Source organism: Lepisma saccharinum, chromosome 28, assembly GCF_977018435.1.
Source record: "Lepisma saccharinum chromosome 28, izLepSacc3.1, whole genome shotgun sequence".
In the NCBI taxonomy this organism is placed as follows: Eukaryota; Metazoa; Arthropoda; class Insecta; order Zygentoma; family Lepismatidae; genus Lepisma; species Lepisma saccharinum.
The window spans coordinates 34,423,446-34,441,817 of NC_139256.1; the positions used below are offsets into that span (position 1 = coordinate 34,423,446).

Genomic DNA, 18,372 nt, shown 5'->3' on the forward strand with positions numbered 1-18,372 from the left:
GTGCATAAAGTGGACTTAAAAAACTTCTCTTTTCTGCTTCTGTTGAAGCCAGTCATGTGCATAAAGTGGACTTAAGCTTAACGCCCACTGGAACGCATAGAGCACTTATCTTGTCTGCTTCTGTTGAAACCAGTCCTGTGCATAAAGTGGACTTAAGCTTAACGCCCATTGAAACGCATAGAGCACTTATCTTGTCTGCTTCTGTTGAAGCCAGTCATGTGCATAAAGTGGACTTAAGCTTAACGCCCACTGGAACGCATAGAGCACTTATCTTGTCTGCTTCTGTTGAAACCAGTCCTGTGCATAAAGTGGACTTAAGCTTAACGCCCACTGAAACGCATAAAGAACTTCTCTTTTCTGCTTCTGTTGAAGCCAGTCATGTGCATAAAGTGGACTTAAGCTTAACGCCCACTGGAACGCATAGAGCACTTATCTTGTCTGCTTCTGTTGAAACCAGTCCTGTGCATAAAGTGGACTTAAGCTTAACGCCCACTGGAACGCATAGAGCACTTATCTTGTCTGCTTCTGTTGAAACCAGTCTTGTGCATAAAGTGGACTTAAGCTTAACGCCCACTGGAACGCATAGAGCACTTATCTTGTCTGCTTCTGTTGAAACCAGTCCTGTGCATAAAGTGGACTTAAGCTTAACGCCCACTGAAACGCATAGAGAACTTCTCTTGTCTGCTTCTGTTGAGACCAGTCCTGTGCATAAAGTGGACTTAAGCTTAACGCCCATTGAAACGCATAGAGCACTTATCTTGTCAGCTTCTGTTGAAACCAGTCCTGTGCATAAAGTGGACTTAAGCTTAACGCCCACTGGAACGCATAGAGCACTTATCTTGTCTGCTTCTGTTGAAACCAGTCTTGTGCATAAAGTGGACTTAGGCTTAACGCCCACTGAAACTCAGGGAACTTCTCTTGTGTGCTTCTGTTGAAATCAGTCTTGTGCATAAAGTGGACTTAAGCTTAACGCCCACTGGAACGCATAGAGAACTTCTCTTGTCTGCTTCTGTTGAAACCAGTCCTGTGCATAAAGTGTACTTAAGCTTAACGCCCACTGAAACGCATAGAGCACTTCTCTTGTCTGCTTCTGTTGAAACCAGTCCTGTGCATAAAGTGGACTTAAGCTTAACACCCACTGAAACGCATAGAGCACTTATGTTGTCTGCTTCTGTTGAAACCAGTCTTGTGCATAAAGTGGACTTAAACTTAAAGCCCACTGAAACTCATAGAGAATTTCTCTTGTCTGCTGATGTTGAAACCAGTCTTGTGTATAATGTAGACTTAAGCTTAACACCCACTGAAACGCATAGAGCACTTCCCTTGTCTGCTTCTGTTGAAACCAGTCCTGTGCATAAAGTGGATTTAAGCTTAACGCCCACTGAAACGCATATAGAACGTCTCTAGTCTGCTTCTGTTGAAACCAGTCCTGTGCATAAAGTGGACTTAAGTCTAACGCCCACTGGAACGCATAGAGAACTTCTGTTGAAATCAGTCCTGTGCTTAAATGAGACTTAAGATTAACACCCACTGAAACGCATAGAACACTTATATTGTCTGCTTCTGTTGAAACCAGTCCTGTGCATAAAGTGGACTTAAGCTTAAAGCCCACTGAAACTCATAGAGAATTTCTCTTGTCTGCTTCAGTTGAGACCAGTCCTGTGCATAAAGTGGACTTAAGCAAGCTTAACGCCCACTGAAACGCATAGAGAACTTCTCTTGTCTGCTTATGTTGAAACCAGTGTTGTGTATAATGTAGACTTAAGCTTAACGCCCACTGAAACGCATAGAGGAATTATCTTGTCTGCTTCTGTTGAGACCAGTCCTGTGCATAAAGTGGACTTAAGCTTAACGCCCACTGAAACGCATAGAGAACTTCTCTTGTCTGCTTATGTTGAAACCAGTGTTGTGTATAATGTAGACTTAAGCTTAACGCCCACTGAAACGCATAGAGCACTTATCTTGTCTGCTTCTGTTGAAACCAGTCCTGTGCATAAAGTGGACTTAAGCTTAACGCCCACTGGAACGCATAGAGAACTTCTGTTGTCTGCTTCTGTTGAAACCAGTCCTGTGCATAAAGTGGACTTAAGCTTAACGCCCACTGAAACGCATAGAGAAATTCTCTTGTCTGCTTCTGTTGAGACCAGTCCTGTGCATAAAGTGAATTTAAGCTTAACGCCCTCTGAAACGCATATAGAACGTCTCTAGTCTGCTTCTGTTGAAACCAGTCCTGTGCATAAAGTGGACTTAAGCTTAACGCCCACTGGAACGCATAGAGAACTTCTGTTGTCTGCTTCATTTGAAACCAGTCCTGTGCATAAAGTGGACTTAAGCTTAACGCCCACTGAAACGCATAGAGAAATTCTCTTGTCTGCTTCTGTTGAGACCAGTCCTGTGCATAAAGTGAATTTAAGCTTAACGCCCTCTGAAACGCATATAGAACGTCTCTAGTCTGCTTCTGTTGAAACCAGTCCTGTGCATAAAGTGGACTTAAGCTTAACGCCCACTGGAACGCATAGAGAACTTCTCTTGTCTGCGTTTGTTGAAACCAGTGCTATGAATAAAGTAGACTTAAGCTTAACGCCCACTGAAAAGCATAAAGAACTTCTCTTGTCTGCTTCTGTTGAAATCAAATGGTGTAACACCCATTAACTAGCCGAAGCGCGGAATTTCCGTTCCAGAAGTCTGGATTTTATCTTGAAGGTTATCGCCCACTGAGACGCTGGAAACGTGTCTGTTGCAGCCGTTCTCGGCGTCTCATTGGGCGTTAAGCTTTAAAAACAAACTCAACCAATCTCCAATTTATGGTCATTTTGGTGCCAAATTTACCCTTATACCCCCTTAACGAGGTTCCTACCCTTCCCAATTGGAAAATTCTAAATAAACTCCAGCTAGGTACCAACTCTACTTGACCCGAAGAATGGATCAAGGAATCGCATTTTCCTCCCATGACGAAATTCCTGCGTGCCAGGGTGAGTCGACTGCTCCAATTACAGATATCGAATCTTGGCCACTGAGTCAAGGGGTCTCCAATAATTATAACGATCCGTCACGCTGTTATATAAAAAAGAACCGCATCAAGCTTCAACCTGAAGAGCTTCTTGGGCAGAACAAAGAATCTCGGGATCACGCAAGAATCGCTCGAAAATAAAATTTTTACGATGGTTCCTAGTCTCTTGAGGAGCGACGTCAGTTTCCGGTGGCTCCGTGCGTTTCCGGTCGGTGGTTCCGAAGCATGACGTCTTCTGGGGCACGCGCTGTCGGTGGCGCGAGACCGAACATGAGTCTCCGTGCAAGGACACTGGGACCTTGAAATCCCAAGTTCTACGTTTGGGAGAAAAAGATTGTGATTGGTCCGGAAAGCAGAAATCTGTATCATTAGTAGGCTCAAGCTCTACCCTAAAAATGGGTCTCTGGCCAGTTGGCTGTTAAGTTTAAAATCAGTTTCTAGCCAGTTTTACATTGCCTATTTAGATGATAACTGCTCTTTTGAATGCCTAAAATGGTAAGACGAGGAAATATCGGTTGGATATCAATCCACTACGAATAAGTAGGGGGCGATACCGATAATTCAGTTATTCTACGGACCTGATAAATTGTTAATATCCCTAGAATAATATGGAAGGTTCTTTAAGCTCTTTAATTCGAGTGTGTGACCTGGTATGATGGCATATTGGGCATTTACTTTACAAAATTTCGGCATATGAATTGCATAAACGTAAAACTTGTAGCAAAATGTCGGAATTTTCCACATCACGTCCATATCGGTCAATATCTATTATGCATTGTCATTGGATTCATGTTTGATTTTCCCATGGTGAATTTTGTAGACTAACGAGGCTGTGGTGTCTGTGAGGGTTGTGTTATGGCCATGCGTGTTTGTGATTCTCCCTTCGTCCATTTCATCTTGTCATCACTCATCCTCATCTTCATCTTCAGGATTTGTCAAAATTGGCAGAAATGTGAAGTTAAGTATATCAAACCAATCAGTCAATAAAGATATGCTGTTCTTTATTTTGCTCATGTCCATCAATTTTATCGCCTTGTACTTTCTCATGGTACATAAATTGTGCAGCTGGTGTTAATAGCCAATCAGAGTACTACAGGAATGTCTTTGTATCGAGCAATATTACGGACAAATCACAGTACACCATATTTTGTTTGCACCCTGCTGGCTATACATTTGCACATAGTGCTTCCAAATTGGACTTGAATTGCAGATACACATGTATGGAGAAACCAGTTATGTTGTTCCAACCACAGTGGATGCTGCAACTGATCATGCCTTTTTTAAGAAATATATGTATATTCCTTTCATATATTGTGAATTGGATTTTCTTTCCACTGTGGCTTGGATGGTTTTTTTCACAATCTCTGCTGTTGTTTTCGCATGTCTCTATTAGGAAGAAAGGAAAGTGTCTCCAGAACAAGTTGTATGGAGAACAAGAAATACTCCGGATGGCCTCAAGATGGTGATGAATCTCTTTAACATGATCTTTCCCACGGTCCAGTCCTAACCGGAAACTGTGGAAGGCCTACCGGGAAATTGACTCGTCAGGAGTCGAGAAAGCTCATGCCTTAACTCATTCAGTCAGCTCAGTTTCTGAAGAAATCGAAAAGAAACAGTGTCACAGTCAAGATGTTGTAAAGAAACATATATGGCGCTGGTAGTCAGAGCCGTAGCTAGGGGACGGGGGCAGCGGGGCGGTCGCCCCGGGCGCTGATGGAAGGGGGCGCCGAACGGCAAGAAGAAAAACATTGATAATTACTTGTAATAAAGGATGCATGCGATCCCCTCGAAAGTATTGGCGCCCTGTTAAAACAATGTCATTGCCAGTTTGCAAGGGTATTGTTTTTTTTTTTTTCTGCGCTCGCATTACAAGCTTTTCTTTTAAACAAATAAAAGAAAATAAATAAATATTTGTTTGTTAGTGAGGATGTGTTTTACAACTTCTTAGTGAATATTTCCAATAGTATACCTATGCAGCTGTAAAAATACTATTGGTGTAAACTGCAATATGCATGTCATAACAAAAAATCATGTTCATATTATTATGAAGAGTCAATCAGCAACTAGGTGGTCTTCAATCTCTTAAGTTCCCAATTTCCGGATGTCTGTGCAGCTTTGGAGGAATTATGTGACATCTCAAAAGAGTCACCCCAAACAGTTACAAGGTGCCAAATGTCTGCTACACAGTCTTAAGAAGTTTAACTTTCTTGTGTTCTTATTCTGCTGGGCTGATATCCTTCGAGCTATTAACGACGTTTACCTACGTAGCTACAAGAAAAGTCTGTTACAGTAGATATAGATGTTAGTCACTTACAGGGACTGCAAAACTTTCTGTCTGCCAATCGGAAACAATTGTGACTAACGTTATTGAGAAAAGCAAACAGATCTGCGTCGATATGAACATTGCAAGTAAAGAACAGCGTCCCAAAAAGAAAGCCAAGTTTTTCGATGAAGTTGCAGAAGGTGAAAGTGTAGCCATAAATGAAGAACAAAAAGTTAGGAAGAGCTTGTTTTGTGCATTGGATTCAATTTTGTCACAAATAGGCGATCGAGTCAAGCTAATGAACTGAGTTTTGGAGGATTTTTCCGTAATTATTCCAAGCAATATGGCAGTTAAGTCAGATGAAACGTTGAGAAAAGGAGTCGTTGATCTGGCTTTATTATACCCCGAGGATATCAACGGAAGTGAGTTACTTCATAAACTGTTGTTCTTTAAACATCATGCGCAAGCATTTTTAAAAGACTTTCACTTGGAATGCTTGTCGGAATTGTCACCACTTTCTGCTCTCTCATTCATTCATAAAATATCATGTATTGAGTTGTACCCAAATTTTGTCACTGCATTGAAACTATTTTAAACTCTACCTTCGTCTGTTACATCTTGTGAAAGAAGTTTTATTAAGCTAAAGCTTATATAGAATTACTTGCGTTCTTCCTTGAGTCAAGAAAAGCTGACTAACCTTGCTATTTTGTCTGTTGAGAAGTACAGAGTTCAATCACTTGTGTTCGATGATGTTATCAATGACTTTGCTGCTCGAAAAAAAACTGTAAAACTGTAGCTATCATGTTCGCACAGGAGATTATTGTCAAACAATCATGTACTGATGGTAGTTCTTAATAAGTTTTTGTTTTTATTGTTGTTGATTTCAGCTGATCAGTATAACATTTTGCAGTGTAAATAGGTTTTACTTTATAAACATTACATTAATACTGAATGATTTTAGCTAGTTTGTACAATGACTTTGCAGGGTATTTGAAAGGGTTTCATGTAATATTAAAAAAAAAACATTACATTACATTAATGATCTTTCTTAGAGGTTTTTCTGCTGCCTAAGAAATATATATGCTATTCATATGGTAAGGTTTTTTTTTTTTGCAAGAATTAGTTTCATTTCTAGGATTTTTTATCATTGCACACCGAGAGGTGAATGATGATCCTTGATTCAGAAGAATATGTGTATACGTACAATCAACTCAATAGTTGTAATTGCTACAATTACATACAATTGCTGCAATTATTAGCATAAATGAAACGTCAATTTGAATGAACGACATTATTTAAATAAGGCTCTCCCTTTAAAAAAAATATATATATTCTCGCCCCGGGCGCAGAAATCTCTAGCTACGGCTCTGCTGCTAGCCCTTAATCCATTATAAGATCAATGAACGAACAATTGAGCATCTGAGCGTAAGAGCACAGACTAGCAACTCTGTTAAACTTTTATAGGACAGTAACTTGTGTGAACAAAGCATAGTTGTGTTTCGAAGGATTTTATTAGAAAGCAATAAGCATGTATAGCAAGGTTATTAGAAGTATCGAAGTTAGTCAGTTGCATTGTTTTCTTAGTAATGACGTAACGACGGTTAAAGGTGATTTTATCTCTGAAACCATAGGCGCCAACTCCATTTGGCTCGAGGCCCCCCCCCCTCCACCAATGTTAACGATGTGGGGGCGGAGCCCCCAAATAATTTTGCTTAAGAGGATCTAATGTATTATTTTGCTTCTCTTGTAAACTTTACTCTGAATTGTGCCACATGAACTTAACTTTAAATACACATTTGAAATGTTCTAGACCATCAACTTTGGGGTGCTCAGACCACTAAACCATCAACTTTGGGAGGGCTATGACCAGAAACAGAAAAACACATGACTTATTACTATATACTAAGTATGTAATTATGAGTATTGTTAAAATTTTTACTAAAAGAGTTTCAAAAGACTATGTGCATGCACTAGGGTAGTGGATGGGACGTTTGGGCTACAAATGGCTCTCACATGACATTCAAAACGAAGTCATTGATATATTAGGGAGATCTGTTTTGCGCTCCGTGGTAGCAGATATTAAAAGTCGGGAATATTTTGCTATTATGGTTGACGAAACTTGTGACATATCCATCCGTGGACAATTAATATTCTGTATTAGAACTGTGAATAAAAATTTTGATATTTTTGAGGAATTCATGGGCTTTTATGAGATTCCGAACACTGAGTCCAAAACTTAAAAAAGGGAGAGAGTGAGTCATTCATTAATTTATTTCAGTGATCAGAGCCCCCCCCCCCCCAATAATTTTGACAAGTCTGCGCCCCTGCCTGAAACTAATGCGAAAACTATGCGCTAGTGTTGCACTATGCAGATAGGAAAAATGTCAAGAGACTAAACACACGAAACCCAACACATGTATGTTAATTTCCTGATGTAAATGATTTATTCTTATTAAGCAACAAACACTTTCTGGTTTTCTGATAAATTGAATAAGAGTATATTTACGGATATTTATTATACATGACATGAAAAAAAGAACTATTTCCCGATATTTAAAACGAGCAATGGTATTTTTTGTTTTAATATTTTAAATTATAAACACAAAATGTAATACAAATAATATGCTCTATAATGTAATTTGATGAAATCTAGTAATCACTTTATGAGCTTATGTCGGCCTCGAACTAATCGCCAAAGCCTGTTACTTGTTTATGCTTTTGTAACTTGAAGTTCCCGCCCAACCGTTTGATGGCGCTAGTGACTTCCACATTTGCTTTTCCATAGGTTATGGTAAACATATCCTTATTTAGAGATTGCTTTTCTTCAGGTGTTTGGAATCTGCACATTGTGACTGTCATTTAATTGCTTCACATTCTAATAATACATTAACCTGACCGCCAGTACGTCATTGCGGACAACAAACTCAAACTCACCTTGAAGACAGGCCGGGGTTGGTGTATAATATGTATATTACATAGAAGGAAACTTTTCATGTTAAGTTCCAGTCTTCGAAGTAAACTGTGTAAGGGAATATCGATAACTCGCTTATGCAGAGTTATCGAACACATTTCGAGATAAAATGATTGCAAGAAACGGCCGTACTTGGTGAAGTGATATCGTTTCCAGAGCTGTGGTGGGGCCTTGGTCAAAGCTAAACAGGAGGAAGGCTTAGATGAAGGGTCTCTTACCAAACTTATTGGCATGGACATGTGAATTTACACTGGGAAAACATGCTTTACGGAGAACAGATGCGATGGTTGTATAAACAGTTAAAAGGTCGTTATTATGTGACAAAGTATCAGTAACGCGTTATTATTTGAAGCAAAGTAAACGGCAACTGTAACATACCCAACTCTACTAATCAGTGATGCGTTCGGCATCCGAACTGTTGTCAACCCCGTTAATACATTGAAAGAAGCAGAGGTGGTAAGATGCTAGTCATTGCCTGCGACATGCTTCCATATGGTCGCAGAAAAACTTCACCACAACCATAGAACAATGGTGGGCAAGGGTTTCTGGCAGGATGCGAACTCTCTTCAGAAATTCATGAAGCAGAGTTGCTGAAGGAGGCCTTCTGCAGCCGTATTCAAATTAGGGACTGAAGGGGTTAAGCACGCACGTGTATACAGGGTGTGCGTAAAGCTCCAGACATTTCACACACATTGTGGCGTAAACTGACTGGCTAATCTTTTCAACAGCGTATTTAGTAAGGATTAAGTAATGTGGTTCAAAAAATTCCACACCGTACTTTCGATGTTAATGAATTTTCACCATTTATTTCAGAAATTCATCTTGCTGAAATAAACTTTGATTTTTTTTAATTAAAATTGATTGATTTTGTGTTTTAAGTCCATGTTATGCACAGTAAGGCTAATCGGGACTGGGCCTACAGTTTCAAGTGGGATCCGAGCCACTAGTGCCTCCACCGGGTATCGAACCCGGGACCCCATTATCACAAGAGTACGAAGCTACCACTGCGCCTTCGGGAAGGCCTTCTTCTTCTTCATTATTATTATTATTTAAAGAATGCTCTCCTCCACCCGCATACTTTCGGAGGTATGCGCTATTGTCCCCGTTCCTCAAATTATACCGGAACGTCAGGTACACGAAAATGTTTACTGGATTCCCCCGTTTATTTTTGTTCTTTATCCTTTATTTTTAAATTCCATTCTTTCCAGAGCAAGGACCAAAGATTATTCGGTATCCATAATAATCATTGGTTTACAAAGAAAATTCTGAATAGTGTTAAAATTTTGCATTTAGTCCTGGTTACTGTATATCCGAGGCTAAAGATTGGAGTTGTTTTGTCTAAACTTTATTAATCATTAGGTCTTAAAGTTAGAGAGGATGAGTTTAGTTTAGAGATTAGTGAATACGAGACGAATAGAGGTAAAAAGAAACGAAGAAGGTGTCCTACTGGTTTCGCAGTAGGAGAGTTGGGTACTGGAGGACAAAAGTATAAGAGGAACCTCCTAAAGCCCAGAGGAATGGGAATTCCTGGATAAGTCAGGAGGGTGCCTCACAAAAGGTATTCGAAATTTACAATTCGAAAGTGTTAAAATAAAAATTACTTTCTATTCGAGTAATGATTTGCAGAGTTAACTCTTAGGCCTGCTTTAGACGAAAGCATTTTCCTCAACATTTACGCCATGACCAAAATCCTACCGTGTAAAGTGAGAAATGTTATGGCATTTCAGATGCCATGGATCGGTCCTATTTCCGTAGCATAACCAATCAGAAGCGAGCTCTAGGTCACGAGTGCAGTTGTAATGGCGGCCGAGTGAGGTGTAAACAATGTATCACTTCACATTTTTAAAAGCCGATAACTATTCAACCGAGAGGAATAACGTTTCGTAAAAAAAAAAAAAAAAAAAAAAAAAAAAAAAAAAAAAAAAAGGTAAAGTGTTCCCCTGTGCATAGCACCACGCCATGAAGGCGTATAGGGGGTGTGGGGGTAACGCCCTACACTTTCTTGATCCGGTCGTGAGTGGGGGTGATGTGATCAGCATCACGCCCCTGACCGCCTTTACCCCCCAGGGTTTCCCCCAGGTACCCATTTTATTCGACGCTGGGTGGGCACCGGGGCCGCTTCCACCGTTAGAAAAGTTCCCGGATTTGAACCGGCCGGGGATCGAACCCGGGACCTTGAGCATGGTAGTCAGACGCGTTACCGACTGAGCCACCGCGGCGCTGTTAAACGTTGTTAGGTACAAAACAATGGCGCTGCTTAAATACATACTTTATAACGTATACAATACACGTATGGAAGAATATTTTAGTTGTTGCAATTGTAAACACCGTGCACTCGCCATAGATGGTGTAACTCGACGTGCCTTTCACGCTGTATATATTATACATTGTAATCGCAATAGTTAACCGAATAGTTACATTTATGCTAGCAAAAATGTTAAAGGAAATGCTTCCGTCTAAAGCGGGCCTTAGGTTGGATTTAAAGCGCCATTTTCTACTGAAGGAACTACTTCGCATCAAGCTATGCACTGGAAACTCGTGGGAAATTACTTCATGGCACGAACTGAATAAACGCAGCACGCACTGCTCTTATGATCCTGTGTGTCTGTACATTTGCAGAGCCTTGATTTGCGTGATTCAATTTTCCGAGTGTAAAATAGTTCCCGGAATCCCCACCTCAACCTGGAGGCCATCACGACAATGCAACAGTGTTGCCAAACATTTGAAAGCGATACCCCCTAAAAATGACCAGAAAAAAACCTTTACTGAATTTTCGTGTACAGTCAATTGTTTAGTCAATACAAATTATCTTCATTCTCATGTTTGATTTTTTTCTTTCGTAAACTATTTTACGAGTCATATCACACAGTCAGTTGTTTTGCGGGTTTTGCTCATCACAGCATCGAGACGAGACACTCATTTGTTTAGTTGTCAAATAGTTGGTCAAAATTATCAAATTTTGGCACAGACTACCATTTTTTTATGTAGTTGCCAAAATGTTGCACCAAGCATGTTATGTTAACAAACCAGTTTTTCCTTAGTAGTATACGAACACTTGGGAGAATGTTCTAAGTATGTTTTATTATTATTAGGGTTGTTGCGGTTACTTTGTAAACAATTCCCCTGGGTTCGATTCCCTGTGGAGGTACATTGCACAGTGGCATGGATTCAATTTAAACTTTCTTCGGGTCTGATTTCAAAGACGTGTCATTTCGGTATGGAATCTCCATCTTTTCAGAACCTTGTAATACCTATATGGTAAATGTACATTATGAATTTAAATTCCCACCACCAGATGGCAGAGGAGCTGTATTTTGCATAAAACTGCTTAATTTCGTAAATTATTTAGGCTCTGTATTTGTAAATCTTGACACTTGATTACTGACTACAAGTCTTATTATATAGGTATTTCTGCTTTAAGAGTTGTAAAATGTTATTGGTTTGGAGACAATCTAACCTTACCTCTCGCGGGGAGTATCTCCGCTGATCGCTGTTGGGTTGAAGTTTCTGCATGCAGAATCTATGGATATCTGCAAATGGAAATAGATATGACTTACCATCCGGAATGTGATTAGTAGGGTGTAAAATTCAACAAGGTCACTTAATAATATCACTAATGTATCAATTTCTCCATAGCAGTGAATATGCACGAATGTAGGTTAACGAGGCTAGGGGGACTGAATCATATCTGTTGTGTGTTCCTTCTTCCCTGTTTCAGCGTTGCTAGAAATCTACTCATCAGAGTCCTCTGTAGTTGCAAATGTTATTTCACGTATTTTATATTCCTCGTTCATAGTCTGAGGCCACGTTTGATATACTATTGGACGAGGATACAAGTTTACGAATAGGAGAATACGTGCATTACCTGAATTGAGTCTGTTCTAAGTTTCTTCTTTAATGCAATTTTCGTTTGTGGTATTTCACCTGATTAGCACTTAGGAAAAAGCTTAACAATGCATTCGTCCTAGTTTGATTGATATCACAATTAGCTTAACAGTATAATTACCTTTCCTATACGAAATGTAGTTTACAGAGAGAATTTTCAGTGGCACACATCTGATCAAGGAAAGATTCAATTGCCAGAAGATTAGCGAGTAGATAAGTTATTATGCTTTCACAAAGGTCTGAATCCCTTCAATTCCATGACAACAATACACACAAGTGCTGGAATTATTGTCGATGCAGAAACAATTCACTGGGTGGCCCTATCATAATACCGTATTTCATAGCATAATCGTCGCACCCTGTCTTTTCAGTCTTTTTAATTGGTTTAAACTTTTATCGCGTAATCGCATCGGCGCGTTAGATAATGAAACCAATGAATCTTCGAACACAGATGATTAAATTGTGTAAGTCCGCCTTTTGCAGCACTATATTAAATTTTGTTAAGTATAATATTTCGACTAAGATGCACAAAGCAATAACAACTGAAGTGGTTTTTGTTTTCAGACCGGAAATTTTTTCGCTAAACTGTCGCGAAGAAATTATGTGCGTGGATTTGGACTTTTCCGCTTTAATGTATATTCACAAGTATTCCGTGCATCCCTTCACCAAAGAGAGTTTAGTACTGAAATGATCTTTAAGTACTGGTAATACCGGCACAATTAAAAAAAAAAAAAAAAAAAAAAAAAGCTTCACATACACATTACCAGAAAACATGGCATAAAATCTGTGACGATTATGTAGTGAAATACGGTAAATAGAAATATGTAATGTCAGAATAATCAAGAGGTTGAGAGTTCGATCCTTAGTGAAGGCACATTGTACAGTGGTTCGGATTCCACTTTAAAATTTGCCCCAGTGTCGATTAGCCTGAGCATAAGGTGGGCTTAAAACAAAGTTTTTGTATACGTTAAATTTACAAATGCAGTTCTATTTTAGCATTTAGAAATGGGAATGAAACAATTTATACACACTATTAGGTGCATGCTGACTGGATAGAATGTAAAGTGTAACGCGGGAAGGAAAGGAAATGTTAAGAAAGAACGGAACACTAAAAATCGACAAGCGATAAATCAAGAGTCGTAAAACTACTAATGAAGTACCATTCCCACACAGACCATCTTTATTAATTGCGTAAATTAGAAAATTTACTGCGATCTTGTTGCGAGATTCTGCACTGTGTCTTTTGCAAAACAATGCCTTGCTTAGAATTCATTCGATTTTTCGCCTTTCCTGTTTTTACAATCGTTGTGAGAAATCCAAACGCGTAGCAGCGTTTGAGGAAAAGTCGAACTTGTTTTGTCTGTGGGAATTATCTTGTAGGTACACTCTGTGTTGACACATTCTGTGATTCAAGATCGAGATTCGACGTTGCATTTCGCTGTCTCTGCTGCATCACCGTGTGAAACTCAACACCAGCTGGAGTTGCTGTTGCGTTGTTTGCAGGAGCCGGGGATAATGTCGAACACGATGACGAAATGTAGGTTGACGATTCAGTGGAATCGCGCTGTAATCTCGCATGGTGTAAGCTTGGATCAAAAAGTGGAATTTCTACAGGTGGATCTGTGGGGTTATTCAACGAACACGTTTGCGTGACGTTACTTGCAAATGTCCTCGACATTAATATTAATAAAACGAGGTCAACAATATAAATTTAACCGTTTCAAGTGATTAATTTCGCACTTATGACAACTTATGATTATCGTAATTTGAATAGGCTAAGACACACTACACATTTCGTTTCCTGCAATTTGTGGTCTACAAAACTATGTTACATAAAAATTCGACGAGCCCACTGCGACATGCCAAGTTTGATCTTGAGTTGCGATGTTAATGATGTTACTGTGAGACATGTGTATATTGATATTTTCAAGTTTTGAAGTTTTCAGTTTCTAAATGTGAACAGCTAAATTTTACATCACCAACAATGGACGTCAGCAAGATTTTATTTTCCAGGGGACGAGCAGAGACATTGAGGCATGTTACCCGCTTGAAAAACGCTCCTTCAATTTGAAGTTAGCCTATAATGCTTCTGAAACGTCCTTGTAATGTTAACATAAGTTACTGTGACTGAAATGAAATGATATATGTGCAATATATAATTTTTAGTTGGCATTCATTTTCTGGAGAGGCTGTTCGCTCCTTGCGCCCTAGACCAGTAGCTAGAATTGATCTCCAGGAGGGGCTCACGGGTTATCAGGGGGGGGGGGGGGCTTTGTAAACAAAGTCCAGTTTTCAAAAGTTAAACAGTATTAACTGAAGGTAAATTGGGGGAGCATTATGTTTTTATAAAACCTAAAATTTAGAAATATCATGCAAATACTAGTTTTTTCTGTAACTTCTAAAACATCTATTGAAGTGTTAATTGACTTCTACTGACACCATCGCTTAGTACACACTCTGTACTATTTTTGATGATACATGTATTTATATCATACAAGTAGAAATGTACAATATTCACTTCAATCATAGTGCCTACCGTACCCCGGCTGAAGCGATAAAACTCCTCTTCTTTCCCAAAACTATGGATCTGTTGGCATTTGACGCAGCTGTGGAAGAAATGTGGATGATGACAAAGTCCCAGATATTTGTCAAACGAGATGCTGCAACAGGGGCACGGAAGTTACAGATAAAGAAGCTCCCCTTCTAAACAGTTGCCAGTACTTAGACTTCTGCTCACAAACAAGATGAACAAATCTAATAGCTGCTGTTCATATTCTGTGAATTTATCCCTCGCGAACTTGTGAACAAAATAATATATGCTGTCTACATTTTCACTCTTCACCTCAAAGAAATTAGAATACAAAATAGTTTTACCTAATGTCAAGATGGCTGAGTCCCCCTGGCCCCTGCCTGGCTACAGACCTGTGCCGCCCTCCTGAACGTTCATGCTCTTATCGTTTTGCCACTGCAGAAGACAAGTTTGGATAGTTTCCTATGCACCGAATATTTGTAGGAAATATGTGCATGTCCTTTTAGACTATCAAATATATCACTGTTCTGATTCATATTATTTTGTTTTCACCTATTACCAAGGATCACCTATTATATATTATACATGCTGTTACTATGAAAATAACAGTTTTGCTGTTCTTGCACTGTGGATAGTCTTTCTTACAACAGGATGTAAATATGGGAGCCTTCGTTACAGAGAAGGCATGTAGAATTTATTGAATTCCCAAAAGCATTTTCTTGCACAAATGATCGATTCTTTATTACCTGTGTGGCCGCACAGATGTCTTATTACCTTTCAATTGTTAAGAGGTGTGCATATATGTGTGTAACGTGTTTCTGAAATATATGGATATAGACACATGTGCTTCCTGCTAATCCAATGTCCAGTTTAGGTTCATCCTCAAAGATTAAGTTTAGTTTCTTCAATGTTGATGATTCATATTTTGAGTTCAAATAATAGAATATCTAGAATTTAATATTTAGTGGTAGTTGTTCATTGTAGTGTTGCACTGTAAGTTATTTTATATAAGTAAATATTTGTGTTATATTGTTTTGCAGCACATGCTGAATGGTGATGGTGAGCCTCTGATACTGACAAGGATTCAACATGGCCACCCAGAGGGCGTTGATGGAATGGCAATGGATGATATGGCTCATCAAGTATATAAGGTGAGTTTTACATGCATTTTCTTCTCTACACTTCATATAAGAGTGGTTCTAGGTGCATGAACACAGTTGTACCAACAATATTCTATAATTTCCAGATGGTGTAATAAATGGAGAGGGTTTGTTGTTAATTCCTCTCGTTAAATATTTGAAATGACATTTCCTGTCATTTTTATTTTGATACGAATAAAACAGGCATAAATATTTTTGCTTTACTTACTAAGCCTTGTTAGTTTAAACGAAAACTTCATATACCCTGTCCCACTTATCTCTGGAGCAGGCAAACGAAAACAAATCTCTGCGCAAGTAGTGACGTGAAACGGCTCCACCAATGAACACGAGAGAGGGAAAGGGATTGCATGGAGGAGGGAAAGTGACTGCAGTTACCAGCCTTTGCAGCAGCGTGTACTGGTTTGCTCTACCTACTTGATTTCCTCCCCTTCTCTGATGCTATGCGCTGCCTTGCTCCAGAGATAGGTGGGATAGGATAAAGTAAAACTATATAAAACTTTTATTTTGTTTTATTTTCACTGAAATAAAAGTGTTACTGATATTAACAAGCAATGTACACCACCAAGAATAGTTTAGTATTATGAAGTAAAAAGGAAGAAAGTAATAAAAAAAAGGTAAATTAAGGTAAAGTGCCCAAAATCCATCCCCTGCCCTAAATTCACCCCCCTCTTTAACTTTCGTGGAAAGTGCTGCCATCTTGCGAGAGCGGCAGGAAAATCTTCAGAACCATTCGGCTGCCTACTGGCAGTGACGCAGTTGCTTTGTCCTGTTCATTCACACTTTAATTTTTCAAAAAAGCTTGCTACAGTGTGAAATCAACTTGAAACAGTTATATTGACGCCTCATGGTAAGGTTTTAATCATTTAGCGATTGATATTTATAGATTAGTACTTAAATAATGTGTTCCAGTTGTCACAGCCATGTAGTAGCTGTAGTCGTTTTGTCAGGAGCAGTCGCCATTGTTGTTACAACTGGAGTCCTAAGTCCATCCCCTTTGAGATTCTCAAATCCGTCCCGGGGACAGATTTAGGACCCCCATTGTGTATCTTTCTTGTGAAATATTTTATTTTTTCCTGACCACTTAGACTAGTTTCGATTGATGCATGATCACTTGTCGAAATCCGTCCCGGGGACAGATTTAGGACCCCCATTGTGTATCTTTCTTGTGAAATATTTTATTTTTTCCTGACCACTTAGACTAGTTTCGATTGATGCATGATCACTTGTCGACCTTTTTATAATGTGTTTAACACTTCTATGCCTTATTAAAAAGAAAATTAATGCTAATTAATTCTCACACTAGAAATCTAAAGCTTATTGACCAGGCAAGAGAGGCAGGAGTATCTATAGTTTGCCTTCCTCCTCACTCAACAGACAAGCTACAGCCTTTGGATGTAGCATTTATGTTTCCTCTGAAAACTCTATATGCAAAGGCTATAGAACAATGGTTGGCCTCTAACCCAAACAGAATTGTGAGGAACTACAAGTATCCAGTTTGTTCTGTGAAGCGTACCTTCGTGCTGCTACTCTTGAAACTGCCGTCAATGGATTTAGTAAAACTGGATCATCCGTTTGATTCCGATGTCTTTCAAGAGCATGACTTCATAGCTAGACAACTTGAAGAGCCAGAGGTGCCTGACAATGGAGGGAATGATGACAACCAGAATGCTCCAGCTCCACCTCAAGTGGTCAGTCCAAGAGACATCCAGGAAGTTCCAGTAATCCAGCCTTGAACATCTTCTAGAGCTGGTACCTCATTCTTGGTAACAGGAAGTCCACGTAAGATGTCTCTAAAAGCCTCTATGGAAAATAAACAAATGACAGAAAAGCATCAGAAGAAACGATCCCAATCAAAGGCTAAGAAATGTATCATCATTGAAGATAAAGATCAGCTTGGAACATCATGGACAAAACCTCCCAAAAAGAAAACAAAGAAATATGACTCAAGTTCAAGCGACTCTGAGGATGAAACACAAGTTCCACTGGTGTCCACTGATGACGAGGATAGTTCAAGCGATGAAGATGCATCATGTCCTATTTGTGGAAAGCATTTTTCCCAAGACTGGCAAGGAGAGAAATGGGCAAAGTGTTCGAAATGCAAGTAGATTCACACCAGCAGCACTAGTAGGTATGGAGCTGAGTTGCTTCCATGAGTTGTATTATTTTTAACTTTAAACAAATTTTCAGAATTGAAGATTCGGCTTAAGGGACAGTATTTGGGCAATTTACCTTAACTTATGAAAACTGTAAAATTCCACAATCAATTTCCAAACATCACTGCAATTGACGAAAAAGAAATTTGGGAACATCTGGCACATTCAGGATTTTTCAAGTCTCAGATTTTCAACACCACTTAACTTCTTTAGGAGGCAGACATAAAAATTGTAAAACTTGTGTTATCTTCTTTTGAAAATAAGGTTACAACAATTAGAAGGAAGGTTATTACATGAATATTTACATTCTGCAGAAGACAACTTATTGTTGTCAAGAATTTGACAAGTCAAAGGTTTCATTAAAGTATCGTTAAGACTTTTTAGCATGTTGAGCCCGAAG

At 39.1% G+C, this 18,372-nt stretch overlaps 1 protein-coding gene across 9 annotated transcripts in view; it reads left to right on the forward strand.

Annotated features, from left to right (window-relative positions):
* LOC145981056 (uncharacterized) overlaps window positions 1–18,372 on the forward strand; it is a 288,517-nt gene that overhangs the window by 224,475 nt on the left and 45,670 nt on the right. For all 9 annotated transcript variants that reach the window (XM_083114161.1, XM_083114170.1, XM_083114162.1 and 6 more), the window contains one exon: window positions 15,700–15,810. In XM_083114161.1, the coding sequence (XP_082970287.1) occupies window positions 15,700–15,810 (111 nt within the window). The remainder of the gene's footprint in view (window positions 1–15,699; window positions 15,811–18,372) is intronic.